We start from the raw sequence: 15,256 nt of genomic DNA, 5'->3' as shown, positions 1-15,256 counted from the left end.
TACAGGATGTGCTACAACTCTTATGCTTTGAATAGAATTAAATATGGGATGGCTTCGTCTTGAACCTCCTTCAATTAGATAAATGTAGAATTGCTTTTCATAGTTTAACTTTCCAGATAAAATATCCAGGATCATCTGTAGCCGAGTCTTATGTTCTTGGACTTGATTTGGCTTTGACTAGTACAGCCTACTGAGGGAGCATTAGCATTTCTGATACTTCTTTATCCAGGAGGGGCTAATAAGTGCTTTGTAAAATTTCACAGATAACACAGGAAATGCAGACCTTACAACACACCGACCAGTGGGCCCTGAAACAAGCAAGAATTGACTTCTGGACAAAGTGTCATGAGAATTTTAAGAAAAATGCCATTTCAAGCAGAGCAGCTGCTTCCTTTTTCTCAGCTCAGGCCCAGGAGTCCCCTGAGGCCCCAGGGGAGGGGGGACCGCCTGGCCTGGAGGAGCGCCGTCTGCTGCTCACACTGGCGGCTCACTGGCTTGCTCAGGAGGCCCCAGGGCCTGAGGAGGAGCTGGAGGAGCTGGAGAAGCAGATCTGGCACTGCCGCATTTCCCAGCATGCCCTCAGAGAGAAACAGGAGGACGCAGAGCCCAGGTTTCCTCAGCACATCTCAACTAGTGGGGAGCCATCCTTTGATAGTGTAGCCCACAAGTTTTCCCTCTCCATGTTGGCTGCTCTGAACACAGCAAAATATTTAGAACTTAATGGCCTTCCACCCAAAGAGACTTGTGAGAGCAGACTGGATTGGAAGGAGCAGGAGTCCCTTAACTCTCTGATTGGGCGCCTATTGGATGATGGCTGTGTCCATGAAGCAAGTAGAGTGTGTCGGTATTTTCATTTCTACAATCAAGATGTCACCTTGGTGTTGCACTGCAGAGCACTGGCTGCCGGGGAAGCTAGTGTGGATGGCCTGCACCCAGAGATCCGTGCTATCCTCCAAAGCACCCAGCGGCTTGAGGAAGAAGAACCTGGCACTCCACTAAGAAGAGTCCAAAGCAGTAAGTGAAGGAGAGCAAACAGCCCTGAGTCCCGAACAGAGCTGTGGGCCCTCTTTCCCGGAAGGAAGCGGTTCCTTTTGGCAGACTGGTTGAACAAGCCAAGGGTAATCCATAAACTAGGTAGTTAACTTGTCAGTGAAATAGAAACTTAAGTTTTTTAACTAGCTGTATATCCAAGTTGGAGGGAATCTACTTGACTTGTAGCTAGTTCATTGAAATTTATTCTTTACCATTAGTCGTGTTTCTAATTGTACATTGATGGTATATAGAAATATACTGATTTTTGTGTTACTCTTACATCCTATGACCTTGCTAAACTTGCTTATCCTAGGGGTTTTCTTATAGATTCCTTAGTATTTTCTGGAGACAATACTATCTAATAGAGATGGTTTTATATCTTCTTTTCCAATCCGAATGCATATTATTTCTTTGTCTCCCTTTATTGCCCTGGCTAGGCTTCTGGTATGACGTTGGATAGAAATGGTAAGACAAATATACTTGCCTTGTTACAGATTTTAGGTAGAGAGCATTCAGCCTTTTTTTTAAATTCAAGTATGATTAACAAACAGTATAGTTTCAGGTGTACAGTGTGATTCAACATGTTTAAACATTACTCATTGCTCATCAGGATAAGTGGAATGAATCTTAATGGCCTTCACCAGTTTCATCCATCCCTGCACCCACCTCTCCTCTGGTAGTCATCAGTTTGTTCTGTATAGTTAAGAGTATTTTTTGTCTCGTTTGTTCTTTGTTCATTTGTTTCTTGAATCCCATGTATCAGTGAAATTATATGGTATTTCTTTTTCTGAATGTCTTAGCACTATACCCTCTAAATCCATCCATATTGTTGCAAATGGCAAGATTTCATTCTTTCTTATGGCTGAGTAGTATTTCTGTGTGTGTGTGTGTGTGTGTGTGTGTGTGTGTACACACATACATGCACCACATCTTCTTTATCTATTCATCTGTGAATAGACACTTGGGTTGGTTCCATATCCTGATGGTTATAAATAATGCTGCAGCAAACATAGGGGTGCATATATCTTTTTGAATTAATGCTTTTGTGTTCTTTGGGTAAATACCCAGTAGAGGAATTACTGGATCATAGGGTAGATCTATTTTTAATTTTTTTTTTTAAGATTTTATTTATTTATTTGACAGAGAGAAATCACAAGTAGATGGAGAGGCAGACAGAGAGAGACAGAGGGAAGCAGGCTCCCCACTGAGCAGAGAGCCCGATGCCGGACTCGATCCCAGGACCCTGAGATCATGACCTGAGCCGAAGGCAGCGGCTTAAACCACTGAGCCACCCAGGCGCCCCTATTTTTAATTTTTTGAGAAACCTCCATACTGTCTTCCACAGTGGCTACACCAGCTGGGATTCCCACCAGGAATGCACAAGGATTCCTTTTCCTCACCAACACTTGTTATTTCTTGTGTTGTTGTTGTTTTTTTATTTTCGCCATTCTGACAGATATAAAGTGATATCTCATTGTGATTTTGATTTGCATTTCCCCAATGATGAGGTATGTTGAGCATCTTTTCATGTGTCTTTTGGCCAACTATGTCTTTGGAAAAACGTCTATTCATGTCTTGTAATTTTTTAGTTGGATTATTTGTGGGGTTTTTGGTGTGGAGTTATAGAAGTTCTGTATGTATTAACCCCTTATCAGCTACGTATTTCCAAATATCTTGTCCCATTCAGTAGTCTGTATTTTGTTTTGTTGATGGTTTCATTTGCTGCATAAAAGCTTCTTATTTTAGTGTATTCTCAATACACTAAAGCGAGAAAAAGCAAAATTAAAATTAATTTAATTTTGCTTTTTCTCGCTTGCCTGAGGAGACATGTAGAAAAATATTCCTACAGCTATCAGAGAGATTGCTGCCTATGTTTTCTTCTAAGAATTTTATGGTTTCAGATCTCACATTTAGATCTCTAATCCATTGTGAATTTTGTGTGTGTGTGTGTGTGGTGTAAGAAAGGATCCAGTTTCATTCTTACCCATGTAGCTGTCCAGTTTTCCCAGCACCATTTGTTAAAGAGACTGTCTTTGAAAGCATTCAGTCTTTCATAGTTAAGTATGATATTAGCTATAGATTTTGTGGTTTTTTTTAAAGATTTTATTTATTTATTTGACAGAAATCACAACTAGGTGGAGACGCAGGCAGAGAGAGAGAGGAGAAGGGGAAGCAGGCTCCCTGCCAAGCAGAAAGCCCGACACGGGGCTCGATCCCAGAACCCTGGGATCATGACCCAAGCCGAAGTCAGAGGCCCCAACCCACTGAGCCACCCAGGAGCCCCAGCTATAGGTTTTTTGAAGATACTCTTTGTCATGTTGAGGAAGTTCCCTTCTATCACTAGTTTGTGAGAGTCTTTTTATCATGAATCAATATTGAATTTTGTCATTTTTTTTCTGCATCTATTGATATGATTATATCAGGTTTTTTTCTTTAGACTATTGATTACATTAGGTAGATTACATTAATCTTAAAATATTAAACGAGCTTTTCCTTCCCAAGATAAATCCCACTTAGTCATAGTGCATTACAACTTTTAGATACATTATTATAATCACTTTTCTACTTTGAAAATGTTTACATTTATATTCATGAGGAATATTGACCTGTACTATTTTGGGGGGTACGCTTTGTCTGGTTTATGTATCTGGGTAATGCTGGTTTCATGAGTTGGAAAGCACACCTTCCTCTTCTGTTTTGTTTTTTCTCCCTTTGGAAGACATTGTAATGGAATTGGTGTTAGTTCCTCTTCAGGTAGTCAGTAGAATTTACTAGTAAAACCATCTGAACCTGGAGATTTATGGTTTGGAAGACTTTTTTTATTTCTTATAAATAATTTTTTTTAAGATTTTATCTATTTATTTGACAGAGATCACAGGTAGACAGAGAGGCAGACAGAGAGAGAGGAAGGAAAGCAGGCTCCCTGCTGAGCAGAGAGCCCGATGCGGGACTCAATCCCAGGACCCTGGGATCATGACCTGAGCCAAAGGCAGAGTCTAACCCACTGAGCCACCCATGTGCCCCACTTTGGAAGACTTTAAACTACAAATTTAATTTCTTTCTTAGTTATACAATTAATTAGGTTATCTTTTTCACCTTTGAAGAGCTTGTGGTTTTTGAAGAAACATTTTTTCCTGCCTTTGGGTTATTTGAACATTTTTTAGTCTTCCATTTTAATTTATTCTAATTTTGACTATGTAGCTTTGCATAGGTTTTTCGTTGGTTGGTTTGTGGATTACATTAAACATTTTTTACAGTGTACTTAAAATCAGTATTTTACTACCTCAGCTGGAATGTAGAAACCTTACCACCTATAAAGTCACTTCTTTACCTTTATGTCTTACTTTTCTTTTCTTTTTATTTTGAGAGCACATGCACCTGTGTACAAGCTATGGGGGGGGGGGGGGGGGGGGGGGGGGGGGCAGAGAATCTCAAGCAGAGTCTGAGCCAAGCTAGGAGAATCTGAGAGGGACCCTGAGATCATGACCTGAGCTGAAACTTAGAGTCCCCATCGCTTAGCCAACTGAGCCACCCAGGCGCCCCTACTTGTCTTATTATATTACATCTACATAACATTGAAATCCCCATAAAACAGTGCTAGAATTTTTACTTTCAACCTAAAAACATATTTTTAAAAACTCAAGAGGAGAATAATTATATTTACTCAGAAATTTACAATTTATTTTGCTTTTCCTTCATTCCTGTTGTTCCAAGTTTCCTTCTAGTTTCTCTTCCCTCTGTCTGAAGGACTTCCTTTAGTGATTCTCCTTTAGTGATTCCTTTAGTGATTCTAGTTGTCTGCTGGTAACACATTCTCTTAGTTTTTCTTCATTGTTTAGCTTCATCTGAGAATGTCTATTTCACCTTCATTCCTGGAGGATGACTTTTGCTGGATATAGAAAATTCATAATTTTTTTTCAGTGCTTAAAAATGTTGTACAACTTTTGATCTCCATGGTATCTGATGAATAATCTGCAGTCATTTGAATTATCCCCCTATAGATAATGCATTTTTCTCTGGTTGCTTTCAAGATTTTTTTCTATGTTTAATCTTCAGCAGTTTGATTTTACATGAGGGGTATGTATTTCTTTGAGTTTATCCTGTTTGGGGTTCACTGAACATTCTTGAATGATTGCGTTTATATGTTTCATCAAATTTAAGTAGTTTTCAGACATTATGTTTTCAAAGACTTTTTCAGCACTGTACTCATAGTCTTTCCCTTCTGGGACGTCAGTGATGCAAATCACAGAACTCTTATTTCTGCTGTCTTACAAGTCCTTTAGACTTTACTCTGGGTTTTTTTTTTTTTCCAATTTTTTTTTCTCTTTCTTGTTGAGATTGGAATTTTTTTTCCCCCAGATTGGATAATTTCTGTTTGTCCATCTTCAGTTTCAGTAACTCTTTCCTCTGGTATTTGCATGCTGCCGTTGAGTTTATTTCTGTGATTTTAAAATTTCAGTTATTTTTCACTTCCAAAATTTCCATTTTCTTCTTTATACCTTCTGTTTCTTTGAGACTTTTTGTTTTTCAGTCTGTCTCAAGAACATTTATAATTGTTGTAACACTTTGTATAATAGCTGCTTTAAACTATCAGGTAACTTCAACGTTTATGTCATTTTATTTATTTTTTAAGGTTTTATTTATTTACTTGATAGGGAGAGAGACAGTAAGAAAGAAACACAGGCAGGGGGAGTGGGTGAGTGAGAAGCAGGCTTCCTGCTGAGCGGGAAGCCCAATCATGACCCATCTGAAGGCAGAGGCCCAATGACAGCCACCCAGGCATTCCCATCTATGTCATTTTAGTACTAGGTGTCATCTGTTGATTGTCTTTTCTCCTATGAATTGAGGTTTTACTGCAGGATTTTTGTATGTTGAGTAATTTTGGAAAGTATGTTATGAGATTCTGGGTGCTTGTTTAAATCTTACGGGGAATGGTGATTTTTAAAATTTTTAATCTTTCAAAAATTTTTCAGCAGATAGTTGACCTGGTTAGGTTTGGGCTGCAAGTTCCAACCCACTTTCTTTTGCCTGTGGTTCTACTATCAGTTGGGCTTCCAGCCTCTTTGTGGTGCTGTTCAGATCTGTGGCGTGTATATGCGGCATCCTGGGGTCAGTCCTCAGCCTGGGTGGTGGTCTGTGAATTCAGCTCTCAGGGTCTTGCTACACTGACAGGGAGCAGATCTCCAGATGCAAAGCCCAGGTGTGAGCCCTGGAATTGATAAACAGCTTTATTGTGTGGCTTTCTGAATCTCTCTCCCAGGTATTTCCTTGCTCCCGGAGGCTTCCCTTTGTCATCTTATGGCCCAAAGCTGGAGTTCTAGCTCCCTCGTTCTGTTAGCACGCCCCTGACCACACTTGTATCCTGGGCCAGCAGACAGGAGGATAATGCGAAAGGAAACACGGGTTCACTGCATCGTCTGGGGCCCAGAGCAGCCGAATCTAAAAATAAGATTAGGCTCTGAGTTTGGGATCTTAGCAGCTGCTGCTGCAGCCCCTCCCACCATAGCCCCGGGGCTGCTGGGGAGCGGAGAGGAGAAAGCCCGTAGGAGCTCCCTCTCCTGTTCCCTGACTGTGATTGTGGAGTGCGTGCTCTCTCTCTGCCAGAGTTAGCGCTTAGTTTTGGGTTTCAGGCAGCATTGCATTCAGGCTAGAGGTTACTAGAGGGGAAAAGATGATCATTTGCGTCATTTCATGCATCCTGCTGTGTGCTGGAATTTACACTGAGTTCGGTTGGTGAGACCGGGTGCGGTGAACTGCCTCTACTGGCCCTCCATCTGGAACCCCAGTGAAGGACTTTAAGCAGGGAATTACCTGGTCTTAGTTGTTACTTACTTACTTTTTGGTCTTTAAAGCATATTTTAAAATGTGTAATATCTTAAATGCAAAAGTATTCCATGCTTAGTGTCACAGATCACAGTAAGGAAGTGCATAAAGTACAAAGTGAAAATCATTCTCCCAGTAGCCATCTACCACCCCCACCAAGTTCCCCAGAATAATGTCTTTTACTCACTTGGGATGTGTTGTTTTCTCTGTGTGGGTTTACACATGTTATGTGCACACATACACCCCATTTATTTTTTTTTTACAAAACTTAAGTTATATCATTAACTTAAGTTTAACTTAAGAAACTTAAGTTCTACATTTTTTTCCTGTCAGTGTACATGTATTGACCTCATTCTTTTTAATGGCTGCAGAGTATTCTGTATGGATATACTATTTAATGCTGTATATTGATATACACTTAAATTATAATTTTACTTAAACTTTTATTATTTAACAGTACTTTATTGGTACATACTTAAATTTTTTTTTTAAGATTTTATTTATTTATTTGACAGAGAGATCACAAGTAGGCAGAAAGGCAGGCAGAGAGAGAGGAAGGGAAGCAGGCTCCCTGCTGAGCAGAGAGCCCGATGCGGGGTCTCGATCCCAGGACCCTGAGATCATGACCTGAGCCGAAGGCAGCGGCTTAACCCACTGAGCCACCCAGGCGCCCGATACTTAAATTTTTCAATTGTGTTTTTGTTACAAGGAACAGTGTGACCTAAATACTCTTTAATACTTTTTCCCCTAATAGGAACACTTTCTCAAATTCAGACCATTTTCTTCTATTTTCAGCTAAAAGCTCTTTTTGTTTCTTTTCAAAAATCTGGAATGGATTTTAGTTTTTTTATCATGCCTTTCAGGCTTCTATCCAGATGAGCCTTGGTTTTTGTGATGGGCATTTTGGAAAGACTCTCCTGGATCTGTGGGAGATTGATGTGGGGAGGCGCAGCCGGCAGCAGGACCCGGTAGCAGCCTCTCACACTCAGGGTCATGAAGACCGTAAGGGAGCCTGTGACTGGGGACATGTTTTGGAGACACAGTCAGCTAGACCTGGTGACTTATGTGATATTAGAGAAAAGGGGGAGGGTGTGTGGAAGAGAGTTTAGCAGACATCTTTGGTGATGATCTAGTGTTTTCATTAGGTGGCTTGGAGTCTAGTAGACTGTGAGGCTCCCAGGCTGGGATCCCCTCAAAGATGGCGATGAAATAAGCTCAAGTGGGATATGGGCCCAGTCAGAAGTGGTCCCAGACCCAGGGAGGGTCACAGGGATGCAATGAAAGAAGCTGTGAGCGGAGAGGTGGTATCATGGGCGTTAGGAGGAGACCTCCACTTGGCAGCTTTAAGCCCCTTCTCAGACCTGTATCTGCTTCCAGCTTCGAGTTTGGATAGTCAGTCGTTTGTGATGCTGCCCCCCAGTGATGAAGTGGTGACAAATCTGGAAACTCTGACAAGCAAATGCCTCCATGGGAAGAACTACTGCCGGCAGGTCCTCTGTCTGTATGAACTTGCCAAGGTACGTGCTCCGGTGGTGGGGCGGGAGGAGGGGAGCAGGAAGTTGGAGGTAGATTTTGGATGCTGCCAACTTGGCCTTTCACATGATAATCATGATAAGGGAGCAGATGACTCATGGGGATGTTGGCCCCTGTAAACGCATCCCTGGGAATACGGGGCAGATGCCAGGCCAGCCGGGCCTTTTGAGTCCTGGCTGTGGCCCATCCAGCCAGAGCGAGGGCAAGGCATTCCACACCTCTGGGCTCCTGGTTCTCCATCTGTACATGACCTAACCCTAAAGGTCCCTTCTGGCCGTGCTATCTTGGTTGGTTTCAGGATTGTTGGGGGATTTCCACAGGGGAGAAGCCGAAATGAGTTGGAAAAATACAACAAAATGGAATGTGAGGACTATAAAAACAGGAACCCAAGCAGCTGAGAATTGTCTGTGACTTTGTACTGATTAAGGGGCAAAAACAATACACTCTCAGAAGTAGAAGAGCACAAGGGACACAATGCCAAGCACTAAAGCCCTTCTTTGGAAGGGCTTCTCTGGAGACGGAGGGTTTTGCTACTGCTGTGGGAAGAGTAGAAGGTGGCCTCTTGCCTTTTTATCCAACTTTCTTGCATGTCATAACATTTAGAAAGCTCAGTGTTCAACAAGATGTAAGTCACCTGATGGCTTCTGAAGACAAGCCTTCAAGACTTGGCTCCAGCTCATTGGTGAAGTCAAAGAAAGGGCTAGAAAATGGTGTTGGCTGCTTCTGAGGTTTCTGCTTGGGGTGCAAGATCTCTAAGCTCAGCAAACCATAGAGTTAGCCCATGTGGGGTTTCAGAAAGGGCTGTCTTTTGCTAGCTTTTTCCTGGCTCCTAACAGGAGCTTTGACCAACTTTGCCTTCCTCTCAGGAGTTGGGCTGTTCCTACACAGACGTGGCCACTCAGGATGGTGAGACCATGCTCCGGGCTATCTTGGCCTCTCGGCAGCCGGACCGATGCAGGCGCGCCCAGGCTTTCATCAGCACCCAGGGCCTCGAGCCAGATACCGTGGCTGAACTTGTGGCTGAAGAGGTGACCCGAGAGCTACTGACCCCGTCAGAGGGAACAGGTACCCCACCAGACAGGCCTCCCCAGCCCCTGAGAGCACATTCTCAAGTCCCAGCAGTAAGGACGTGGGTGCTCCGCCCTTACGCCTCCCACACACTGCCCTCTGACGTTGCCAGGTTGCACTTGCCGGGAGAACACGTGGCATTTATGTTGTTGCTTTTCGTGGATTGTTTTAGGATTAACCCTTAGAGCAGCCTTGCCCTTCTCTGAGCTGGTGAGCTACTGCTGACCTTTGAGGGGACACCAGGCCAAGGAATGTGACTCAGCAGAGCAGGGAGCTGTCCTGGGGGCTCCTTTGATGTCCCCTTCCAGTGCCCAGGCCTGGACAGAGTGGGCCTCTTAGCCAGGGACTCTGACCTTGCTCTCAGCTTGCAAGGTTAAAGCCGCATGTTTTTCCCCGTCTTTCTCTACGTACAGGACAGAAGCAGATGTTCGCTCCAGCAGAGGAAAGCCAGACATTTCTTCAGCTGACCACTCTGTGTCAAGATCGCACGTTGATAGGCATGAAGCTGTTGGACAAGATTTCCTCTGTTCCCCACGGGGAACTGTCTTGCAGTAAGTTCTTGGCTGTTTTCTTCTATGTTGGAGGCCCAGGGAGGTCTCCAAGAAGTCTTCTGGCGTTAGCCTTTCCAAAACACTGTTTGGATCCTTGTTCCTGCTCTGGATCCCCACTGGGGTGTGTAAGTTCTTAGTGGAGAGCCAGCAGTTCACTGAAGAAAATGTAGAAAAACATACATGGAAAAGCAGCCCCAACTGTGAAAGTGCACAAGAGGGCAACCTGGTAACATTTGGCAGTTAGCTTCCTCTTCCTCTTCCATCACCCCACACAGCAGAGATCACCATCCCCATTTTAGAAGGAAACTGAAGCTTAGAGAGATTGAGGAACTTGTAGCTGTTACGTGGCAGAGGGACCCAGACGGTGACCTCGAAGCCTGCTGGCTTTCCACAAGTCTGTAGTTCGTTCTAGGGAGTCAGTAGTATGTGTCCCTCTGATCTTCTGTGCGAGTCTATAGGCTTCTGTTTTTCAAAAATGGCATGTGTAGACTGTTTATAATTACCTTATGAACATGCTTTCCATGATAGTATTCTTCTATATATCTTTCTTACTGGTTACATGGTATTTCTCATAGAATTAAAAATTTTTATACCCTAATTCCGGACCTTTAGTTGGCTTCCAGTTTTCTGCTGTTTCAGACACTGGGACAGACATCCTTTTGGGCAAGTATATATGCCCATCCATGATTATTTCCCTAAGATTAATTCCTGATTCCAGGGTATATCCATTTTTAAAGTTTTATATAGTCAAATTTTACTCCAAAGCTGGTGAGGTCAAGGATCTCAGAGGACCAGTGGGGGGCCTGCTCCCAATGGGCTGTCCATATAGGCTCCTTCCCCCTCCTGCCCAGGTTCATAGCCTTGTCTTAACCACCGCCTCATGTCCCCAGCTGCGGAGCTGCTGATCCTGGCCCATCACTGCTTCACGCTCACGTGCCACATGGAGGGCATCATCCGGGTCCTGCAAGCTGCCCGGCTGCTCACAGACAAACACTTGGCCCCCAGTGAGGAGTACGGGCTGATGGTATGAAGCCCCTGACCCCCTGCCCTCCTTTCTGAGGAAAGTTTTGAGAGAATGGATAGGCTGGCAGCCAGTCCAGAGCTGGTGAGGTCTTAGGGCAGGTGCCCATCTGGATATGACTCCCGCACTGGGGGCTGGCTGGGCGGCTCAGCCCTCTGCTCCAGGTTAGGACTGCTGTCACAGTCAGAGACTGTTCCAGAGGAGCAGCCCTCAGAAGGATCCCTGCCATGTTCCAGGGCTGGCCCACCCCCTTGCCAGGGCAGTTAGTTTTTCTAGAGGGCTGAGTCAGCTGTATTTCACCCCAAAACAAGATTTGCATTCTGTCTGAAGTGAGCTGAGGACTCATGCCCCTGGTGGCATGTCAGCTCTTACAGTCACATGTACACAAAGCAAAGGCGGCAGTGGCCCCTTGTGTCCCAGTGACCGGCCTTTCTGAATCCTCCAGAGGGGGCCCTGTTGGGTCCACAGGAAGGGAGGAGGGAGTGAAGAACAGCGGCCTGGCATGAGCCCTTCTGCTCCCCTGGAGCTTGGCATCTGGAAGCAGCCACACTGGAGGGGAATAGTGGGCTGGTTGAGAGAGTTCCAGCTGCTGCTGACACAGGCGGCCCTTGCCCTTCCCAGGTGCGCCTCCTCACTGGCATCGGAAGGTACAACGAGATGACCTACATATTTGACCTGCTGCATAAAAAGCACTACTTCGAAGTACTGATGAGGAAGAAGTTGGATCCGGTAGGTGTACAGTACTTTGAGCTCCGGGATGGTGTATACTATTGACATTTAAGAGTCTCAGACTTGTCAGGAATAATCCTAACCAGGGTGGAGCCCTCCATCTAGAGGGAGGGAATGAACTCCCTAGGACACGCACTGCAACCTGTAGCTTCAGTTTAGCTTCAGGCCAGGTAGCGATTATGCCGACAGACATTAAGTAACAGACAAAACGAGTTTGCGCACTGCCACCTCAGCCTCGGTCACCTGTCTGAACGCCGGCTCTGGCGGGGCAAGAACCACTTCAGTGAGGTCAGTGGAAGTGGATTAAGCAGCTCAGAAGTGGAGAGTTTCGGGGGGAACCATGAGAAAGCCTTAGGAAGTGAATGCTGAGGCCTGGCCCTGGAAGGCTGCAGAGCGATTTGTGGTGATGACCCCAGAGGAGGCTTGGAAGCCGAGGGTGGACATGCCAGGCCTTCAGGCTGTCTGTCGGTAGCATGCTCTGTGACATCTGGTGTGTCACAGAGCTTCTGTTTCCAAGTCATTCATTTGGCTGATTCATTGCTTCAGCCTACTGTACCTCTGAAGACTTAAAAACCGAGGCACATTTTTGGCTTCCGGGAATGTGGGCTCAAGTCCAGAAGGACTAAAGAGATGAAGTAGAAAAAGTCTCCCCAGTACTGGGCTAGTTTCAGGACAACCCAGTCCCACTGTCAGGAGAGGAGCGAGTCCTGGACCTAGGCACACTTTCAGGATACCCCAGAGGGTTTTCAGGATTGTTTTTGAGGTATTTTCATTTCTGAATGTAAATATTCTTTTAGTAACTTTTTTTCTGATTACAAAAGTAATGCATATTCAGTGTAAAGACACTTGGAAAATAACACGCCACAGAAAAAAGCCCTCTGTTATCTATCAACCATCTGGAGACAGCCACTGCTAACAATTTGGTTTAGGCCCTTTCTCTGCACAGGTACCACAAACACAGATACATACATATTTAGATAGTTTCAGCAAAACTTTACTAATGCTGTGTAGATATGAAAGAGCTGGCTTTTCTCATTTAATAAGCATGTCATGAGTATCTTCCAAATCAACACTGGTTTTAATGGCTACATGGTATTCTCCTAGCCCTGGTTTTGGACATCTGGATGATTTCTGATTGTCTGCTATTAAATATCTTTGTTACGTGCATCTCAGCACTTCTTTCTGCTTATTCCTTAAGGGGTCGATTCCTCGATGTGGCATGCTGGAGTAATGTGCATGTGCACATCTTTTAGGTCCTCCCTTCCAACAGTTTTACCATTCACATTCTCACCAGCAGAGAGGATGCGCCTGTTTTCTTATACTCCGGGCAGCATCAGCTTGTGTTTAGTTTCGGTTATCTTCTTTTGGGGAGAGTTTCTAAGGAACTTTCTGAACCAAGGGACTCAGCTGGTCATGCCTGCCTTGCAGTCACTGGTTGACCCCGGTACTCCCTGTTTTTTTCCTGGGCAGAGTGGCACCCTGAAGACGGCCCTTCTGGACTACATCAAACGTTGCCGCCCTGGGGACAGTGAGAAGCACAACATGATCGCTCTGTGCTTCAGCATGTGTCGGGAGATTGGGGAGAACCATGAGGCGGCTGCCTGCATCCAGCTGAAATTGATCGAGTCCCAGCCCTGGGGTGAGCATGTGTCATAGCAATGCTCCCGGGCCAGTGCCGCCCGCCACCCACCAGCCCAGGTTCTAAGGGCTGAGGAGGGGCAGGAGACCAGGAAACCACTCTCCACTGTGGCTGCTCATAGCCACTCGTGGAGCAGGCGGGAGGCAGAAGGGGATGTGGAAGGCATCAGCCCCATCTGCAGTCTGTGCAGCTGGGGTGTCATCAGTCAGGAAGCAGTGTGTCTGCTGAGGCCATGCAAGCCTTCCTTGATACTTCTGAGAACTGGAGGAGGCCTACCAGTGTGTGTACACCTCAGCCCGGTAGCCTTTACCGGAGCAAGTCGTACCTGCCTCCCAGTGCGAGCGGGGGCGGGGACGTTTCCAGTCCAGCCCACATCACTGACTGGGATGGGAGCGGCCTTGGGAGTCACACACCTGGTGGGTTTCCTTCTCTACTGCAGAGGACAGCCTCAAGGATGGGCAGCACCTGAAGCTGCTGCTGCTGAAAGCCCTGACCCTGATGGTGGACGCGGCGGAGAGTTACGCCAAGGTAACAGCAGGTCCTATTCCAGTGCGGCCTTAGGATACGATTTTGTCCCTGGGCTTTTCCAAGTAAAGGGGTCTACTGGGGTCAGAAGGGGTTAGTTCAGTTGCTGGAAGAATCGCAGGGGAGATGGCAACCGTCTATCTATGCCTACTCTACCTTTGTTCCTCAGGACTCCTGTGTGCGACAGGCCCTGCACTGTCACCGGCTCACCAAGTTGATAACACTGCAGATTCACTTTCTGAACACGGGCCAGAACACGATGCTCATCAACCTGGGCCGCCACCGGCTGATGGACTGTCTCATGGCTCTACCTCGGTTCTACCAGGTAAGCAAGGAAGGGAAACCTAGCCAGCATCCGCTCCTGCTGTCCCTCTCCTGGGGCCCATAGGTTGAGTGACTTGCCTGAGGCGTCAAGGCTAGTGACAGAACCAGGGCAGTTCTAAGCTTTTAACTTGAACTGTCTGATTCCATGGGAGTGTTAATTAGTACATTGTTTGGGCAGAGGTTGGAGGATGGTGAGGCGCTGCGGTCTTTTTTCCTGCTCTACGAGGCCAGGGACAGGGAGACAGCCTTGCTGCTCACACAGCTGGGGTTGGAGCAGACCTGCTGGCAGGCTGAACATCTCCCAGCCCTACTGCTTCTAGAATGGTGTACCTGGGGTAGCAGGAGTCAGGGCTTTTGGGAGGCTGGCATTTAGCCCTTGAATGAGAAATGGTTACCAGGAAATCAGCCCTTCCCCTGTTCCTTACACAGTTGCGTTAGGGGGAAAAATACTGTTTCTCAGCAGTTTTTATTAATGCATTGTGAAGATTAAAAACACTACAAGACGGGGTTTAAGGGCAGAGAAATGTCGAACATCAAACTTTTCCCCAAGGCTAATACATAGACCCTATCAGCATAATTGGTGATGCCCACACTCACTGCGAATGCACAGTACTGTGTTCTAGAACAGCTTGCCTTCAGTTTTACATCAAATAGGGCCTTAACAGTATCTTCCCCTCTATCCTTTTAAGGCTTCTATTGTGGCCGAGGCCTATGACTTTGTTCCCAATTGGGCAGAAATCCTCTACCAACGAGTGATTCTTAAAGGAGATTTTAATTACCTGGAAGAATTTAAGCAGCAAAGGCTATTAAGATCTAGTATATTTGAAGAGATTTCCAAAAAGTAAGTATTAAAATGCCTCTGCTTTGAGTAAGGCATAGGTAAGAATTTTATGGCTAAATAGAACATGCCTATAGATACCTCTGCCTGAGATGGCAGATGTCAAGAATCCCCAGAAGCAAGAGATCATTTAACAAAGTTATGCAGACAGATGGATAACGGTGTCCTCACAG

At 45.4% G+C, this 15,256-nt stretch overlaps 1 protein-coding gene across 2 annotated transcripts in view; it reads left to right on the top strand.

The window, feature by feature from the left end:
- SPG11 (SPG11 vesicle trafficking associated, spatacsin) overlaps window positions 1-15,256 on the top strand; it is an 85,176-nt gene that overhangs the window by 69,028 nt on the left and 892 nt on the right. For both annotated transcript variants that reach the window (XM_059372720.1, XM_059372719.1), the window contains 10 exons: window positions 264-1,014; window positions 8,233-8,372; window positions 9,255-9,453; window positions 9,870-10,007; window positions 10,898-11,031; window positions 11,650-11,757; window positions 13,228-13,396; window positions 13,836-13,924; window positions 14,091-14,246; window positions 14,935-15,086. In XM_059372720.1, the coding sequence (XP_059228703.1) occupies window positions 264-1,014; window positions 8,233-8,372; window positions 9,255-9,453; window positions 9,870-10,007; window positions 10,898-11,031; window positions 11,650-11,757; window positions 13,228-13,396; window positions 13,836-13,924; window positions 14,091-14,246; window positions 14,935-15,086 (2,036 nt within the window). The remainder of the gene's footprint in view (window positions 1-263; window positions 1,015-8,232; window positions 8,373-9,254; window positions 9,454-9,869; window positions 10,008-10,897; window positions 11,032-11,649; window positions 11,758-13,227; window positions 13,397-13,835; window positions 13,925-14,090; window positions 14,247-14,934; window positions 15,087-15,256) is intronic.

The sequence above is a fragment of the Mustela nigripes genome, chromosome 13 (assembly GCF_022355385.1).
Source record: "Mustela nigripes isolate SB6536 chromosome 13, MUSNIG.SB6536, whole genome shotgun sequence".
In the NCBI taxonomy this organism is placed as follows: domain Eukaryota; kingdom Metazoa; phylum Chordata; class Mammalia; order Carnivora; family Mustelidae; genus Mustela; species Mustela nigripes.
Note: the sequence above shows the minus strand (reverse complement) of the source record. Positions and strands in the feature narration are given on the sequence as shown.